The 18,271-nt window shown below is 42.1% G+C and overlaps 1 protein-coding gene across 4 annotated transcripts in view; it reads right to left on the bottom strand.

Annotated features, from left to right (window-relative positions):
- LOC115401948 (MAM domain-containing glycosylphosphatidylinositol anchor protein 2) overlaps positions 1-18,271 on the bottom strand; it is a 183,010-nt gene that overhangs the window by 33,586 nt on the left and 131,153 nt on the right. For all 4 annotated transcript variants that reach the window (XM_030110342.1, XM_030110344.1, XM_030110343.1 and 1 more), the window contains exon 10: positions 10,913-11,185. In XM_030110342.1, coding sequence (XP_029966202.1) covers positions 10,913-11,185 — 273 coding nt within the window. The remainder of the gene's footprint in view (positions 1-10,912; positions 11,186-18,271) is intronic.

The raw sequence follows: 18,271 nt of genomic DNA, 5'->3' as shown, positions 1-18,271 counted from the left end.
ATTGAATTGTGAAGCACCTTCAAACAGATACAATGAAAGCTGCAGAAGCCAAGATGAAGTGCTGCCAAACCCTCATGCTGATAAATGGTCTCATTTTTTTAGTTTGTCCCTTTCGTATTGTGTGAAAGGCTCCAATGTCAGGCAAATGTTTTCCTTCAGACTTTTTCTTCAGAGTCACGGACTATTGTGCGAGCCCGAGATGTGTTCAGAGTATTGTTCAAGCTCAAAAAAGTTGACTTGAATTCTGCTTTGTGTCCCTTCAGGAGCAGTTTTAAACTTGTACTATAATGCTATAAAGTTAAAAGGAGCCGCAGTGGTGTAATGGTTAGCAGTCTTTCCACACAGTGAAAATAATGTTTTTTTGAATCCGGGCTTTTTGTGTGGAGTTTGCATGCTCGTCCTGTTTGTGTGTGCATTTTGTCTGGGTCCTCCAGACTTTTTTTTTCTTTTCTCTTTTTTTTTTTTTTTACATAATGACTTCTTTCGGTGTTACTCCTCTTTATGCAGATGATTAAAAACATGGGTACAAAAGAAATGGTGGCTACAGATACAACTTCCAAAAATGAAGGTTAAAATTGCCTCTTTTTTTTTCTCAACAAAATTCTTCTTTTTATAAGGATTCATGCAATTTGAATGCATCTGCACATGATAAAGCGGAGCTCCGCCATGCGCTGAAGTGCTTTATTTTCACCAACTTGCCTGCCTACTCAAACACTTGAGAGTAAATTCGAGAACGTGTAAATGTAAACTTGTTAATATTTCATTTTGCAACATAACACAAGTTCTTTCAAGCCACGGTAGCGCTGGATTAGCATGACAAAGAACGTGCAGCGTTTCTCATCTCGTCTTTGTTCTATATGTATCTCCCCTATATCGCGGGCCTTGTTGTTGCTGCTGTGACCCAAATTTTAACTCAAAGATCATGAAAGTTTCATATTATGTTGTGTGACATAAGAGCTCTTTCATGACTCATGAATCAAACACGCACTGGTTTCAGATGTTTACAGATCCTACGTGCGCGCTGCACGTCCGCTGGAAAACAATTCATGCGGCTGGATTTTGTAGAACAGCAATCCTTGCCAACTTTTGTTTTTTTTTTTTTTTTTTTTTTTGTTGTTTCCCCTCAAGACCAGAGTTTACTTTGTTGGAATCTGTGCGGATTTATTTTTCTACACAATTGAGGCACGGACGGAATAAATCTTCCAGGTTTTTCAGCTTTCCAGTCACAGTGTACAAGCTGATTTCTGACAGCTGAAAAGGAAGCTGGCAGAACGCTGCATTTTAATCAAGATTGTGAAACGGGCTTACAGGATGACCTTCCAGGCAAAGAATAGTAATTCACCTCAATGACACATTGTTGTGTTTGTCCCTCTCGCTATTTGCGCTTGTTTATTGAAGGATGACAATACCCAAGGCAGATGATTTTTAATAGCCGTGGAAAAGACAGTGGGGCTGCCATTGTTAGCTCAAACAAAAGCGACGCGGGGATTTAATGTGCCCGTGTGGAGATTTTGTGAGCAGTTTATGTATGTCAGGCAATTGGATAAACCTGTCAAGTTAGTTTATGTCACTGATGAATTATAACGACGTTATTTTTTAAGCTGTTTCAGAGATCTCCCGGATACTTCCCGGTGGGCGTTTGGAAGATCCTTTGGCTTCCCGCCTTGCTGTCATTCGACTGCAACTAGGACACCGAGCCGGGGCCGTACTGATCAGTTTATGTCCAGTTTGGACACGACAGCATGTTTCTACGATCCGTTGTCTTTGAATGGCCTGCATGCTGAAATGTGTGGGTGACTCTGTTTCACTGCCTGGTGACGAACTGGTGGCCTGGCCATGGTGTTCGCTGCCTTCACCCATAATCAGCTTGGATGAGCTCCAGCTCTCCCATGACCCTGAATTAGATAAAGTGGCATCGTGGAAGGATGAATGGGAACTGAGCTGAGGGTCCTGGGAGTCAATTGGAAGAGGTCATGAGTACAGTGAAGCATCTAAGTGTGCATTTATATCATCATGCTATTCCGCTGATGTTAATAATCAAGAGTGAATTTCATATTCTGTTTTAATAATTTCTTACAGACTGAATGATTTAGATGAAAATGTATCTGTAAAATGGTGAATGGATAGAATTTCAATAATATTTTTGATTTAAAATCTCTCAATGCTCCACTCCATGAGAACATGAGCATCGACTTACGCTGCCTTGTGTGTGGAGTTTGCATGTTGTCATTGTGTGTGTGGTTTTCTCCAACAACCTAAACACATGCTTATCAGGGTGACCGCAAAGCTGGGGTATCAAACTGCATTTAGTTGAGGGGGAAAAGTACGGCCCAGTTTCACTCTGAATGGGCCAGACAGGTAAAATTATAGCATAATGACCTTTTAATGCAAACTCCAAATGTTAAGACAGACTCATAATAAAACGTTCACTTAATGTTTCATTAAACAAAACAAAACAAAAACGCACATCATAACAAATTCCGATGCATCATGTATCTATGTTGTTGAAAAATGACAGTAAAAGTCTGTTTTGCCATTTTTACCATGCTTAATGACATCCCACGGGTCAGCCTGGTCCAGTTCGGGCCTGCAGGACATACCTCACTCTTCTCCTTCAAAGCAATTGAACTGTTGTGTATCTGAGTTTCACTGTGTGGCCCTGAAGTTGACCTTTCACCTGATGTCAACCGGGATTAAAAATTCTTCAGGTATTTTGAAGGCTATAAACATAACCGCAGAGAGTCTGGGTAAAGCGTGTGTGCGTTGTCGCTGTCTCCCTCATGCACAGTCACAAGGACACAGCGCTCACTGCTGCTGATAAATGTGTTCACGGTCGTGGTATAAAAGCCCTTAGCAACGTATTTTTTGGTCTCACTTTGTAAAAACAAAAATAATAATAATAAAATGAATAGGAAACAAATTCATCCAAATTTCTTTGCTCTTATTTAACTCTTATAATTGAATGTCTCTGTGATCGACTGATAACCTGTCCAGACTCTTCCTGCATTCACTTAAATTCAGTTGGGATCACTTCCATTTATCCTCAGAAGATAGGTGGATAATAATTCTGTGATTTTGTCCATGATTTGCTCTTTATGTTATCAGGGGGAGGCCCTGGGTAAACTTAGAGCTCGGCTTGGAAGTGATCTGACGGGGCATCTGGAGATGAAACTGCTCACAGCGAAAGAGAAATACGATATCGCTGAAAAGTTTACGGGCGTAAGCAAAAATCTAAATACAGTATTGACTTATTTTCTACCTGGAATGTGTAGAAGTAAATACATGCAGTTCGCATATTGCCGAGCTCAGACAAATCAAAAGTAATGAAGCACTTCGCGCGAGACAAAAACAACAAGATTAGAGGTTTCATTCAGCATCTGACTGGTCTGATCAATTCCCATAATTGCACATGATAATAAGTCAGAATCAACACTGCACAAACAGTACATTTTGCTCCGCATTTTAAGACTATAAATCAGGTTAATGATGCTTTGGGCAGCCCACAGCAAATCACTTGGCCTTTGCATGGATGAAGCTATTTAAAATACAATATTCTGATCTGGACTGAAAGTACACTCATTCATCAGCCTGATAAAATCAGAGAGCGAGAGAGAAAGAGGGAGAGAGATGTAGAGTGTGAATACAAAATTAGCAAAGTGGAACTGTGTGGAATATGAGACAGAGGTATTAAATTTTTAAATGTTTGCGCTTATGTTAAAGTAACACTAAGGAACTTTCAGTTTCCGTTGATTTTGGCGGCGTCAGTGGACAAAAGCGGTAGTGTTTTGCCTAAAGGAATACTACAGTTCCCATGAGGACTAGTGCGTGACGTCGTAAAATGCTGCTCCTGGTGGCATGCTGTCAGACTGAACTCGCCTACATTTGTTTCCAGTGGCTGTGTGAAGGACGGATAGCGACAAGGTAATGAATCTAATGGTGGCTAAACAATATTATATCATAATGTGACGCATGCCGTGTGCTGGGTTCCTACCACCCTCCTCACAGTTTCTTAGTCCAAGTGAAAGCAATACTGACGCCCTCAGCCCGTGACAGAGGGGTCATTCAACCCGTTGTAAGTCGATGTGTCGTCACAAAAGATATTAAAATGTTTTATTAAGGTTGAAAAGTTCCTTAGTGTCGCTTTAAGGTAGCAAATTTGTCTCGAAAGGTCATCAGCAGTCTGCTGCAAAGCAAAACTGGGATTTTTAACGCAGCCTCTCAAACTACCCCAACGTCTCGTGGGATGCTAATGCAACGAGAAGAGCAGATTTAAAAATAAGAAGGAAAAAAATAAGGATAATTACACTCTGCACTTCATTTGGCAGTGTTTGGCTGCATAGAGCCAGCTGTGTTTACTGTATACTGCAAATGTTACATAAGGCCGCCTGGCAGACAGTGCCGGATGCGTTTCACGCAGTCTATACTACACGGTGAAGCTGAGGTGAAAAAAGAAAAGAGAGAGAAAAAAAAGCTATCATTTGCAAAAGAGAAAAGGCAGGAAAGGTTAATTAAAATGACTCACAGCCCTGTATGTTTAAATCCAACTCGCAGTTTGGAGTGGGAGCCCGTCAAAAGGCGGCATTCATACTGTGCAAGCACACATTGTGAGTTTAGGAGTCCCATTTACAGCAAGTTGAAGAGTTTTTTTTTTTTGTTGCTAAATTTATAACATCAACTAATATGATTTTGAAAAAAAAAAATCTTTAAAAAGAAACTTTTTAGATGAGATAAAAAAAAAAAAAGACAAACATGATCACAAAAGTGCAGATAACTACTTTTTTAAATCCAGATACACAATGTAATGAAGCAAAATGGTCCTTCCTCCTAATGATACATTATGTGTGGTGAAGCACATTACCTAACCCACTTCTACTGCTTGAAGCAGATAACTCTGGGTGGGAGACATCAAACATAAAGCACAGAGGGCTTAATTGATTTTTAAAAAATCCTGTTTATAACAGCATAACCAATGCAATAATTCACAACAACTCAGTAAAGCCCTTCAGGCAAGACGTTGACCTTGTTTGGAGACTGCCTTCTAATATTTTTAGGGTTTCTGAACATGTTTTTCATCTTGAGGAAAACACATTGTTCCACCATATGCTAGACGTCTGCTACATGGCGCCGGCCTGATGTGGGACGCAGGCTCTTTGTGGCAGAAATGACACTTACATATGGATACACAGCTGGCCAAGACAAACCCACAAAGCCACGAGCGCGACTGACTATAGGGAAACGACATCAGAAAACTCAGCGGTAATTGCCTGCTCGTGTCCTTTTGGGATAGAGAAGAAACCCTCTGTGTGGCTTTTTTGTCCTGACGGGACACGGCGCTGAACCCGTAATGAGTCACTCCTACCCTTTCAATGCAGCTAATTCCTCAACAATTCCCTCCCTCTGCAGCTAACCAGTTCAAATAAAAGAGGGGATTTCTAATTGACGGTTGCATTAACTGGTACTTTGGCTGCTGCTTTTCAGCCGTCCTGGTCAGTGCGCAGCGGAGGTTGCTCTGCAGTGACTAATCCTGGGATACTGTACTCACATAGCAGAAAGGGAATCAAGAAAAAATAGGTCAGAAACACAAGAATAAAAACCAGAAGAGACAGTGTTTGTCCTCATAACTTCTGATCGCAGTTACTATTACGTAGAGGCTGAATTTTTGTGTTGACTATATAACAAAAGGCTTCACGATCGATCAGTGTCAGTCTCTCTGAGCTGCTCAAAGTATTCAGCATCATTCTCCGTGCACTGCAGGAGTGAAGTTCAATCCAGGTGAACCGGGCGCAGACAGACGACTTACTTCAAACTACCGAAGCTAGGTCACAAATCTTTGCTGGAAACCAAAGCTGATAAGGTTCATAAATCCCCGAGTCAGAGCAGTGTGCAAGTTTCAAGATAAAATCTATTTAGTTCTGATATGAAAAAAAATCTAAAAAAAAAAAAGACAAAAATATCACAGAAAACAGCTCAAGGAAAAGGTCAAGAGGCCTATTTAAAACACACCTCAAGGAGAAAAACAAACATTAAAAAAGGAATGAAGCAAGATGACAGAGAGAAGAACACTTGATGGGCTCAATAATGATATATTAAAACAGACAAAAATACAGAAACAGAAAAAAAAAAAACCTCTTTCCTTGGACTGTATGTGCAGAAATCCCACTGCAGCTAAGTTTGCTCACAACTGGACTGCAATTTCTACATCATTAGTGACAATGACTACAATAGAAAAGGGACACTGGGCCCATACAAGCACATCATTATGAGGAAAGTCTGAATTCATTTCATGAGCAAACTCATATAATGAATATCTGAACACTGTTCGGGAGAATTTACTCCTTTTTATACTTCTAATTTACAACAAGACTGAGGCAGAAAAAGACTGAAAACTGAAGAATGGGAGATAGATTAGAAACATTTTATTCTGTATTCCAGCAAAAAAACTAGAGTGGTACAGTGTGAGCAGTTTAGGAGACCGAACAATGAAGACAAATCAGGAGTTAGAAATTAGTGTTATTGCGGTGATTAAACAGAATCGGCTCTAATTCATATCACAGAGGACGTTTACGTCACCGCACCTATTCAGTAGTTCCACATGGGTGAGTGAGGTCTGAAGAGGCCTTGAATGCTGGTTCCCAAACTTTAAAATGAACTCACATGAAGTCTTGAGTTGTTCAGATCTTGATCATGCCAGCAGCAAGAGCAGCAAAGGAGGAAAAAGTGGCATTTAAGGGAAGGTACACACTGTGGATCCAGCCGTCCCAGAAGGACTGATAATCCTGAAATCTGTGGTTTTTATGTTGTACGGGGAGAAATGTTCCCGGATAGGTACTGTCACGGCCGTGCCGCCACTGGCTCAGAATATGTATAGAAACGCAGCAGGAAATGAACACGACACCAGCACTGCTGTGAAATAAAACCCATTTCTTGGGAGGTGAAATGCTGAACCACATCATCCATCTTCTTCTAAACACAGTACAAGAATGTTGCATGAATATCTGTTTGAGTCTCACAAACCTGCAGTTTGCCCAAACCTTTGGGCCTGATCTGCTCAAGCTTTGCTGGAATAAACACTGTTCAACACACACAAACCAAGCGCGCAGTCTTTTCGCATGAGCATGTAATTAATCACACTACACGCAGTATCTTGGTAAATTGGACCCCCAGTGCCCCTAATGTGCTATCCAGACTTGTGAAATTCATGTCACAAAGTGACACAAGTAACAAAACTGAAGACTGAAATAGGAGTGGAAAGGAACCTCGGGTGACAGACGTTGACTGACGGATACAGTTGCCCTAGTTGTTGTTGATGAAACTCTTTTGATTTTTGCAAGGTTTTGCATTTTTTTTCCCCCTTTCTCAAATAGCTTCTTGCCCAATTCCATCTGAGGTGCATAATTTTAGCATTTTGTTCGTTTTGTCCCTGTGTTGAGGAGCTGGAGCCAAAGCTCAGAGATACATATTACATCCCTCCGAGGGGGTCTCTCCCCTGGCACAATTTAATGGCCAACTTGGCCATTACAGCCACCTCACTGTTTCCACAGATGTCCCAATGGCTTGGCATGCACGCATTTGTGCACATGCACACACACTCTCCCCAGGCATAATGTACTTTTCGGGGGTGACAGCATTTATAAAAGGCCCAGAAATGGATTTCTGGCCAAGTTCATTGTTTTTGCACGCGTCTGCCTGAACAGGAACATGTACTGTATAAAGCCTGGAAGCTCGGTGGCTTCAGTCCAAAGGTCCTGTCTGATATGTTCATTTCACGTGGTCACAGCCCAGGAGGAAGTCACGGAGAAAGTGAGGAGAGAGTTCCCACCTGTCTCTGGGAAGTGAGTAAAACACAACCCCGCTGAACGCCGCCAGGTCGAACAAATATTTTATGAGCTTCATCTAGAAACAGCTTCTCAGGTCTGAGAGAGGAGCTGATATGCACTTTCTCTGCTGCGTATTATTTCAGCCACAATACCGAGCGTTGCTGAACCCATGTCTCATGAGTGTGAGGATGATATTAAAAAAAAAAAGAAAAAAAAGAAAAAAAAAGAAAGTTCGAAAGAACAAGAGCTGGAGTCGGGGGAACGGAGCACAGCAGATTTCATAGATGATGGGAGGAACCAAAGTGGATTTTCTGCACCATGCGCCGTCACTCAGGGGGTTACTAAAAGAGCCTCCATACCTTTGGCAACCACTGAGTCCAGATGGTGGGAATCTGGAGCATTGGGCGGGAGCAGTAGGGGTATGTGTGTGTGTGTGTGTGTGTGTGTGTGTGTGTGTGTGTGTGTGTGTGTGTGTGTGTGTGTGTGTGTGTGTGTGTCTGTCTGTTTGGGGGTGGTGGAAGGAGAGATGGAGGATGAAAAGAAAGAGAAGGGAGTGGAAGCGAGGCAAAAACCCCAGTACTGCTGAGAAAAACAAATGGCTGGAGGGGAAGAACTGCTCCTGTCTCGCTGCTCTACCTGTTTCACCAGGAAAGCCTGATTTATGATACGGTGGGTATGTGTGTGTGTGTTTTGGGGGGGCTACGCACGGACGGACAGACGGACAGATACAGCTAAGGAATGAAGTACGGACAACCATGCCAGGAGGAGAAATGGAGAAAATGGAGGGAGAAAAAAAAATCACTGCAGAAAAGGTACAGTAAGGAAGCAGAGAAAAATAGAGAGAAATAGACAGTTCCAAAGTGGAGAGTGGCAAAGGATCAAAGTGACAAATACTCTCCCTGTGACCCTGCAGCTCCTGTCTCTAATGGGAGGTCTGGGAGATTGAAACCTTGGCCAAAGTTCCTGCGGTCACTCACTGTGGCCAAACTAATTCGGTCCTGTCATAACAACCAACAAGGAGATGGACATTTGGCACTCTTGATGAAAAAAAGAAAAAAGAAAAGGCTGCAGTGTCAAAAAAGACTGATTTTCCCAGAAAAGACGAGTACATTTTATTCAGAATGGCAAGCTGTGGTTTGTCTTTTCTCTCAGTCTAAAAACATGAAGCAAGCGCCGATACAAAATAATAATTCGAGAGTATAATGTGGAACTTCATATTGATAGACAGTAAAATAAAGAGGGTTCAATTGTACCCGCAAGGTGAATGAAGTACACTGAAAATGTGTGTTAAAACACAAATCATACTAATGCATTTGCAAGCAAAAGCAAGCTTTGGCTTCTTTCTAGTGTGTCAGTTGAAGTAATTGACCATTAAGTAAAAAAAAAGAGAGAAGAAAATCTTTCTGCAGCAGATTGAAAAGCCCGTCCTTAGCAACGGTAACCAGGCACAGGAGGTTCGTCGGGTTTTGAGCTCGAGACGGTGGGAATGGGGGGTTGTAGTTAGAAAGATACTCCGTGCATAAAGGGCTTAGTAATAATCTCTTTCTTTTAGGCTTTTCCAAAGCTATAAATGTAGAAAGTAAAGAGATGAATCCAGCGGAGCTCGTATTCCTCACCAACTGTACTGAGGCCCGCTAACTAGTTTACCACCTACATAAGCAGCAATAAGCCAGCTTTAACTACTGAAGGCCGTGGAGCGTTCCACGATAAATTATTTCATAGGATTATAGATTGCATTGAGAAAGTCCAGTTCACAGGCATGCCTTCACATTTATAGTATTTCGTTCATTGCGGAAGAACGTGCCACACAGGAATTCAATATTAGTTGCTACAACTGATTCTGCATATTGGATTGAGGGAAATATATGCTAAATATGTAAGATCTCCCAACAGCTGGGTAGATGTGAGCAATAACCTGCCGTGAAATTAACCCAATCATGTCGCTGCTGACAGGATTCTGCATGCTGAATTCCCACAATAATGATATTTACATTGTTGATGGTATCTACAGATTCCACAGCATGTCACATTAGCAAGCACAATCAAAAACACAGTAATGTTGAGTCACTGTCAGATGTGGAACATTGAAGCAAACCTGGGAAATCAAGTCAGTACATATAATACAATTTCTATTTTTTTAGGTAAAGTTCCCCTCACCAAAATACTTTTCTATTTGCAAAAGGTTAACAACCTGCAGCCAACAGAGCTGAATCCAGCCAAGGCTGATACAAGCAACCTCATCTCTGATGTCTGCATCAGATATAAAAAAATCAGAACACACAGCGGAATCAACACCTGGAGGTGTTTCTTGTGCTAAATTGTATGTTGCGAAGCCAACAGCAAAAACTGAATGTATTTCAGCAGAAGATGGCAACTTGGACTGTGAGGTTAAATTAACAAGGGGAATTTATTGATTTCCTTTTTATTAACAACCATTTTTAATACTCTGCTTAAAATTCAAAGAACAGTTTCGTAAAACGATGTCAAGATTGGTATTCGACCACAGAAGAAGTGGGCGTGTCTCTCTGCAGACAGCAAACTGAGGTGTCATTTGAATGAATATCAAAAATCAAGCTTGTGATTTGAATTTTTAAATGAGAAAACAAGAGTGACATTTCATGGCAAATATCACGAAGTGATAAAAGACGAGTATAGCATTAGCTGTGTTTACATATAATAATGACTAAGCTGAATGATCGCCTGACCAGAATGAAAATGTCGACTGAACGAAGCAGAGCCGACAGTATAAGTTTGGAAAAAAGTTTCATTTAGGAAGCGTGATGGTTTCTACTGATCTGTTTTTAGCATTTTTAACTATTTGTGTTCAAATGATCCTTATTGTGCTTGTCTTTCACATTAAGCTGGGACCATTTCTGCATGTCAAAGCATGATGGGATTGCTCCACTGACTGAAATCGATTCTATTTTAGTGGATACAGACCTGTTAATCACTGTACAGTAAATTCTGAGGTGTCGGTACAGAAAAATCCATCCAGCCATGTTTGATCCAGGATGGAGTTATGTGGTTCAGGGGTCTCGCCGACACTGTGCAAACCATGAAAACGGGACGAGCCGTCTCATGAAAGCTCTCCTTACCTGTGACCTGGAAGGTGCATTTTCCCGCCCCTGCCTCGTTGATGACGTTGCAGGTGTACTCGCCCCAGCCGTCCCGGTTCAGGTTGCGGATGATGTACTCGGTCTCGTCCCTCTGGGCGTCGAACGCCCCGGCGTGCAGCAGGCGGTTTGACAGGAGCCACTCGAAGCGCAGCACCCGGGAGGGGTGGGCTCGCAGCACCCTGCAGGTCAACACCACCGGCCTCCCCAGGCCCTGACGCATCTCCGTGTAGACGGGCTCCACCGTGGGGGGGTCTGGGAGGGAGACGGAGAGGCTCAGACAGGCTCGGCCCACATTTGAAAAGGGACAGAAAAAGCGTGTCAAGGATGTCAGCCGGGTTGAGATAAGGAGAAAAGAAACGCTTTGGCTAAATGGGAGAAGAAGAAGAAAAGAGAGTGAGTGGGAGTCTGGTGAGCTGACATCAATGTAAGACAGACGCTATTCAGGTGAGGGCCCTCTCCGTCAAACCTGTGACCTCCAAACGAGAAAATGTGGAAGACACTAACTCTGAGAGCTACATATAAGATGAAAGAAGAAATACGCTTCAGAGTTCAACAAGGACATTTTCTGAAAAGAAAAATTTCAAAAATGACCCTGAGATAAACACTTGAGTCGCACACATTCTAACCATCCACACACAGTGAAAGAGAAAGATATTTCAGACATGAACAAGAGTTTGAGACAAAAAAAAAAACAATTAAGTGGATTGTTAGCTAACATTAAACAATCGGTAATAGAAAGTCAATAAGCCTCAGCAATGGATGATAAATGGAAACGATTGCAGGAGACCGGCAATGAAGGCAGAAAGATCAATTCTGCAGAAAAACTGGAATAATGTTCCGGACAAAAATCAGTCGCGCTTCACAGAAAATTGGTAATAGGATGATGAAGTGCACCTCCAACTTTCAAAATGGAGAATTAATAACTTAAACGCATGTCTGATGAGCTTCACCGCTAAACACGCAGGAAACCTGGATTGAAACATTTAACCCGTTATCATCACGCAAAAATCTAAAGACCCGTCTCCTGCAGGGCTTCATTTGTGAGATGTTTCTATTTTGTCATGTGTTAACTGTTTGCCAGACATTACGCGCAGTGTCGTGTGTGTGTCAGATTTTGTGAAGATGTGTGTGTGTGTGTGAGTGTTTCTGTACACGAGCGGCTATGAATAATTTTCCCATTTTAAGCATCTTCGTTCTTGACGCGCTCGTGCAGATACTCGAGAAAAGTCACAACGGAGAATGAAAAACAACAGCAAACGCTGAAGAGAAGAGACAGAACGACACGACGGCTCTTAATTGCCTGAAATCTACATAATTCCTGACAGAGTAAAGGAGAGGCAGCAGCAGCAGCAGCAGCAATAGCCAGGGCTGGGGATGCTATTTTTCAAAATGTAATCTGTTACAGATCACCGATTACCTGATTGAAACTGTAATCTGCAACATAATCTTCTCCATTATTCACACCCTGTAATATAATCTAATTATCGAGCCTTTCCAAAGTTGATAGGATATGCAATTAAATGAACAGTGTATTTTAATTTACAGCATATAATTTGATAACACTATTAATGTCATTATCTACAACCCTCATCAACTATTTTTTTTTATAATCATAATATAGATGAACGTAGGCATACAGCTAGATTCAACGTATCCAAATACATGCAAATTGGATTAGTCACATACAGAAAAGGTGACAAAACAAAGCAAAACAAACAGGATTTCTCTGAAGACTTAAATGAGAGATCAAATGTCAAAGTTATTTTTCTTTTGTATTTATTTCTTCCGTCATATATAACAGAGTTAATCTCATTTCAGTTTTCAGAGCAGGGCAGGTTGGCAAGGCCAGTAAATATTGTGTTGAATGCAAAATAATCACACCAGCCTTCAGTGCCATTTTACATTTTTGCCCTCGATGCTAATAATCACTTAACACACAGCATCCTGCAATTCGCTCAGCAGCTACTGTGATTAATGACACACCATTAGATCGGATAATGACTGGCTGAAATGTGAAAAATAACAAATCGCAACCCATGAGGTGACGGGAAAAGTAAACACGGACCTTCTAAGAGGTTTGGACTTGAAAGAAAAAGAGCAAGAAGGTAAAAAAAAAAAAAAGTTTGGCCACTTCACTTGATGCTGTTCTCAAGGTGGAGAGCAAAGTGGTTTTCATCTCTGCTAAATGAAACAGCAATCAGTTCCTCCTTCAAATGAGCCTTGGCTGGGCTTTTACCCAAACCCAAAGGCTTATCTCTGACTCCAAAAAGAGGGTTCTGAAACTCTACTTATCACATTAAAATTGTAGGTCTGTGCGCGGCCCTGAATCACAGCTAGCTCCACAGCCTCGCTGAGTGGCACTAGAACAAATTGCAGTAAGTGCAGTTCCATACACACAGAAAGACAAATGAAGACGGGATTTGGGTCTGCTGAAAACGGTAAACCCCTAACCCCGACCCCAAAAAAACTTATATAACCAAAACATCCTTTAAACAAGGACACATGCCTCATCTCCTCCTATGCACTCCCTGCCAAACAGCTGTCCAGCAAGCGTGAGAGGAAAGGAGCAGAAAGGTCCTCGGTGCTATTCCCTGAACAGTGCTTGCCATGGCGAGCGTACAGCAGCGAGGGCTCGGAGTTTGCTGTACGCCGTAAGCCGAGGGGAAAACCCCGGGAGCCGGCTGAGATGTAATCCATCATCAGTCACCGGTGGATACCTTGACAGTAATGTGGAGAAAAACAACATTTAAGAGCTTGGAGGACGTCTCCCCGCGGCCCACACGGACCGCCATCTACTGGGAAGAGTCCCGAATGAGACGTGAGGAGAGGGGCAGACAGTGCGGATGTTTGTATTGTACGCTGTGGTGCAGCGGCGTGTTTTCTGGGAGATCACTGAACTGGTTTACTTCAGATTCAGTCAAAATGGGCTTCATTTATCTTCCACCTCTTGAGAGTGACTGCGAAAAGACGAGGGCGTAGAGCTCCTTTGGGTCTGCAGGAGTAGATTGGACTGGAAGGTCTTTGGCTGAGCACATATGTGAGTGCCTGCAATCTATTTCTTGGAGCTAGAGATGCATCACATGCTTATACGTTTTTTTTTTGTTTTTTTTTTAAATCTTTTAGGATCTGGAATCCTCTCTGGAATCATAGGATATATAATAAAACTGTATGAAAATACTGCTGGACTGAAAATCCCACTTAATTAAAGCAACACAAACTATTATCAGCAAAATGCACTCAAAAGAATTCAAAATGAAAGCACTTAGTGCATCACCCTGACATGGCCCCCATGGCCTCTGGCACAATATTATTCAGAGTTCCCGTTTAAAAGTAGGCACTCAATAAACTCAAGGAGTCTGAAATGAAACACAAACAGGGAATTTAAATGAAAGTGTTGGACGTCAAATTACATTCTTCACCGCAACAATCAAAAACTAATATAATGCAGAAATTGCGGACAGTGACTCGTAATTCCAATGGTTTCTGCTCAAGTCAATTGCTCAAGTTGGTTTTCATTATGGACATTTTAAGCTTAGACTTAAAGGTGCTGTAGGCAGGATTCCGCATCTCCGCCATCTTGCTTAGGGTTACCTAAGCAAGATGGCGATTTGACCCATCTAAGATGGCGATTTGAAACCCAGCACAGCCAATCCTGTCCTGTTTTCTCTGACATCACGCCCTTATGCAAGTTAAGCCCCTCCCACAAGAACGTGCGACGAACACCCCTCGACCAATCACAGTTAGAGCCTCATGGGCTCTTCTGATTGGTCAAAGATACCTGGAGCTGTGAGATTCCTTTTCAGCTCAGAACAGAGACAGATGGAAATGCTGTGCCCTCGCGGTAGTGCAATTATGCTACACTCCTAAAGGATTATCAATGGATACTCTAACATTTGATCCAAAGAAAACACAGAAAAATTAGCACTGACTAGCAAAATCCTGCCTACAGCACCTTTAACCTACCTTCTGAAAAGTGGATATTAACATGCTAAAGGTTAGCAGATGATCACTGTCAAAAGCTTAAACGATGTACTTTCTCTAGAAATGTTGGGTAAATGGGGCCTAAGTTTCTGTGTCGGCATGACAAACATTCACCAAAGTAAGTTTACTGTGTTGTGATGCTGACAGTCTCATAACTTCAGCATGGAGTAATGAGGTATAATCAGGCACTGATTAACTTTAAAAGAAACAAACACCCAGTTCATCCTTGGTTACGGAGCTCTTCCATCACCTCATAATTCATGATTAAGTTTTATAAATTCATATCAACACGTCTTGTTTCCTCCCTCACAATAAAACTACAATCACGCTGCTTCAGCCCCTCGAGGCCTTCGTATATCTTCAGGCTCCAGCAGGTGCAGTTGGCCCATCCAGCTGAAATGTATGTATTAGATGAAAAAAAAAACAACAAAAAAAAAACCCTGTAATGTCAGGAAACACAACAAATCCTCAGAGTCATTACACTATACATGTGCTCCTATTTTGCGTGGCTCTACATGCAAGTTTCATTACATGTCGATATGTAAAGTAGGTTGTTGGGATGAGCTGGAGCTTTTACTGCAGAAGCAGGAGTATGTGATGGTTAGACGCTACGCTGCATTCACGCCCGTCTGACATCTAATTGCAGCGCAAGCTTGACCCCATCCAAATGTGGTCTGGCACATCTAGTGGCTCACTTGGATTTTCAACGTGCCATCAATATTTACTGAAATTATACATCTGCATATATTTACAAATACAGGAGAACCTGCGGGCTTACATTCATGGGTCAACAACTCCTGTTTATCTGGATTTGATCTGACATGGAGATGTGCATGTCACTGCCTTTACCTAGAACACAGGTAATATTTCAAACATTTTTGATTTAAATCACAGGAGAACACTGACAAAGTAGTCTGACAAGCAGGCCTCGTTTTTACTCAGCAGTAATGAATTATTCAAACTGATGCAATAAGTTCGTACTTCCAGTTTACCGTCAAGGCAAAGGAAGATGCAGATAGTTTTATTAATTATATATAATCCATAGTACCCCAGGGGCTTCATATCGGAATCTGTGCTTCTTCTGAAGATCACAAAAACAGATCTGATCAGGAAAAGAGTCACTAGGGAAAGAAAGAGAGTCGATACGATTATTGCTGATTTCTTATAAATCCTTAAAACCATTTAAAATGCATAGCATGTCCTTTAGCGGTTTGCACTCTCATCTCACAGAAAAAAAAAATATCTGCAATTTGAATGTAGGCCTGGCATCTTCCTGTGCAGTTTTCATGTTCTCCCTAAGTAAAAGCTGTTGTTTTTCCCCCAACAGTCAAAAAACATGCACACCAACAAGGTGTGAATAACAGCCCAGCGGTGCTCATTATTGAAGCATCCACCTATTTACTGCCTGTTAGATTATTACATAATAGCAAAACACTGCTCCATTCAGAAAAATCCAGGATTTCTGCACAGCGTTTGACACACAACTGCGTGTTGCAATAAAAGGGAAACAAATCCCTCGTGTTTGGATGGAAGCGGAAGCGTTCCTGCGGAGGATAACCTTTGTAGCGTAACGTGCCTCAAAAATCAAGTCTTGATGGAAGAGGGGGGAAAAAGAAAGCAAAAAAAAAACATTCATTAGGAAGTCAAACAGATATATACAGAATATGAGATGATAGCTCTGATTCATCTGATTTATAATGAGTCCCTGTGTTGAATAATGTACGGAAACGCTGCTCCGCATCAGCGCGTCCTCCTTCCTTCGCGCAACAGTCACTGCAATCAAACAATGAACTTAAGCACCATCTGCATTACCATACTATTATTAAAAGGTTGGGATAATTTATGAACTTAAATATACAATTAAGGATAATCAATGCAGATGCCTCGGCGCGAGGAGTGGCCTGGTGATGCGCTAATAGCTCTGGCTCAGTCATTGACGAAGTTATGAATTATTCTGTCTAAGCTGCATGCGGGCGTGTGTTTACAACCTACATACTCACTGACCTTTTCTACTGTGGGTTTGATGCGGCTGATCAGTTCAATATTGTTCCCACCAACAACAAAAAAAAAAAAAAAAAAAAAAAAAAAAGAAAGAAAAGAAAAGGAAAAGAAAGGTTATTAAAATTTCATCCCTAAATGTGGCGTGTGAGCCCTGCTGGATTGTGAAAGATTAATTTGCCAGCGTCGGGCTGGCGTTGGGCTAATGTGAATCGCTCTAATACTGTTCACATTAGAGTGGGCCTCAGGGGCCAGAATGGCAGGCCTTTTTGATGCGGAATGGAAAATTAATTAAAAACAATAATCAGGCAATTGTGCTGGTTACTTTTGCTCAGACAGACGTGGCTTTTTCTTTTTTTTTTTTGTGATGTGAGCGGGATAGAGAGGAGCTCGCTCGTGGGGACAGTCGCACTGTTGCATCAGGCAGGTGACGTGAGGAGGAACAGACGGGAAGACTGGATAAAAGACGCCTGTGCATCTGGGCAGGAGTAGAACTCGATAACTCCCACCGTGACAGACAGAGGTATCTAGGACAGAAGACCGGTCGTTACCTCTTCCTTCCCTCTATTCCTCTCCTCTTCTTCGCTCTTCCTCTCTTTCTCTCTCAAGCCCCTGGACCATGCCAAGTCAGTTTGACTAAGAACATTAGGGTGTCACAGCTTTGGATTTGGCGTTTGCAATTCTATTAGTGCGACGACTCTAAAGGCAGACGTCTTCCAGTCCCTCTACCTCTCCTCCTGGCGTCGCCTCTGCCAGCCAGCAGATGCAGGTTTTTACATATCAAAGCTGTTGACTTGCCAGAGTCGTTCCTTCACGCTTCTAATGCTCTTTGCTTCAGAGGACTGTACCTCGGTCCCTTGATCAAGTTACTAAACGCGGCTTTGCACATGGCTCACCACCAAAGGCGGGTGGCTCATGCTGGGACCTGGAAATGCAGGCGAGAAAAGCATCTCAGAGGGATTGGCTTGTGCTTACACACCAAGAGACAGGCCAAGAGAAAGAAAGAGGGCGCGCATACCGACAGGCGAACAGAGCAAACAACAAAAGCGGGGCCAGATTGCATTAATAAAGAAAATTCTCAAGCTGAGAAAGAAGCACAAAGGTCTATGTGTTTGGCCATAACAGTCAGCAGCGTGTGCCGGTTTGTGTGTGTGTGTGTGTGTGTGTGTGTGTGTGTGTGTGTGTGTGTGTGTACACGCAGTGGACACATTTCCCCAAAATATTCAAAGTGTGTCAAAGCAATCTAACACCTCAAGTGCAGATTGTTTGCGCTTTTTAAACTCTGGCTTTGATGCCAAATATTAATAAGTAACAAGAGTCTGACAAACAGAACTGGCTCTAAAGCAGGAACATGGCAGA

Source organism: Salarias fasciatus, chromosome 15 (genome assembly GCF_902148845.1).
Source record: "Salarias fasciatus chromosome 15, fSalaFa1.1, whole genome shotgun sequence".
Classification (NCBI taxonomy): Eukaryota; Metazoa; Chordata; class Actinopteri; order Blenniiformes; family Blenniidae; genus Salarias; species Salarias fasciatus.
This window is presented reverse-complemented; position numbering and strand designations above follow the sequence as displayed.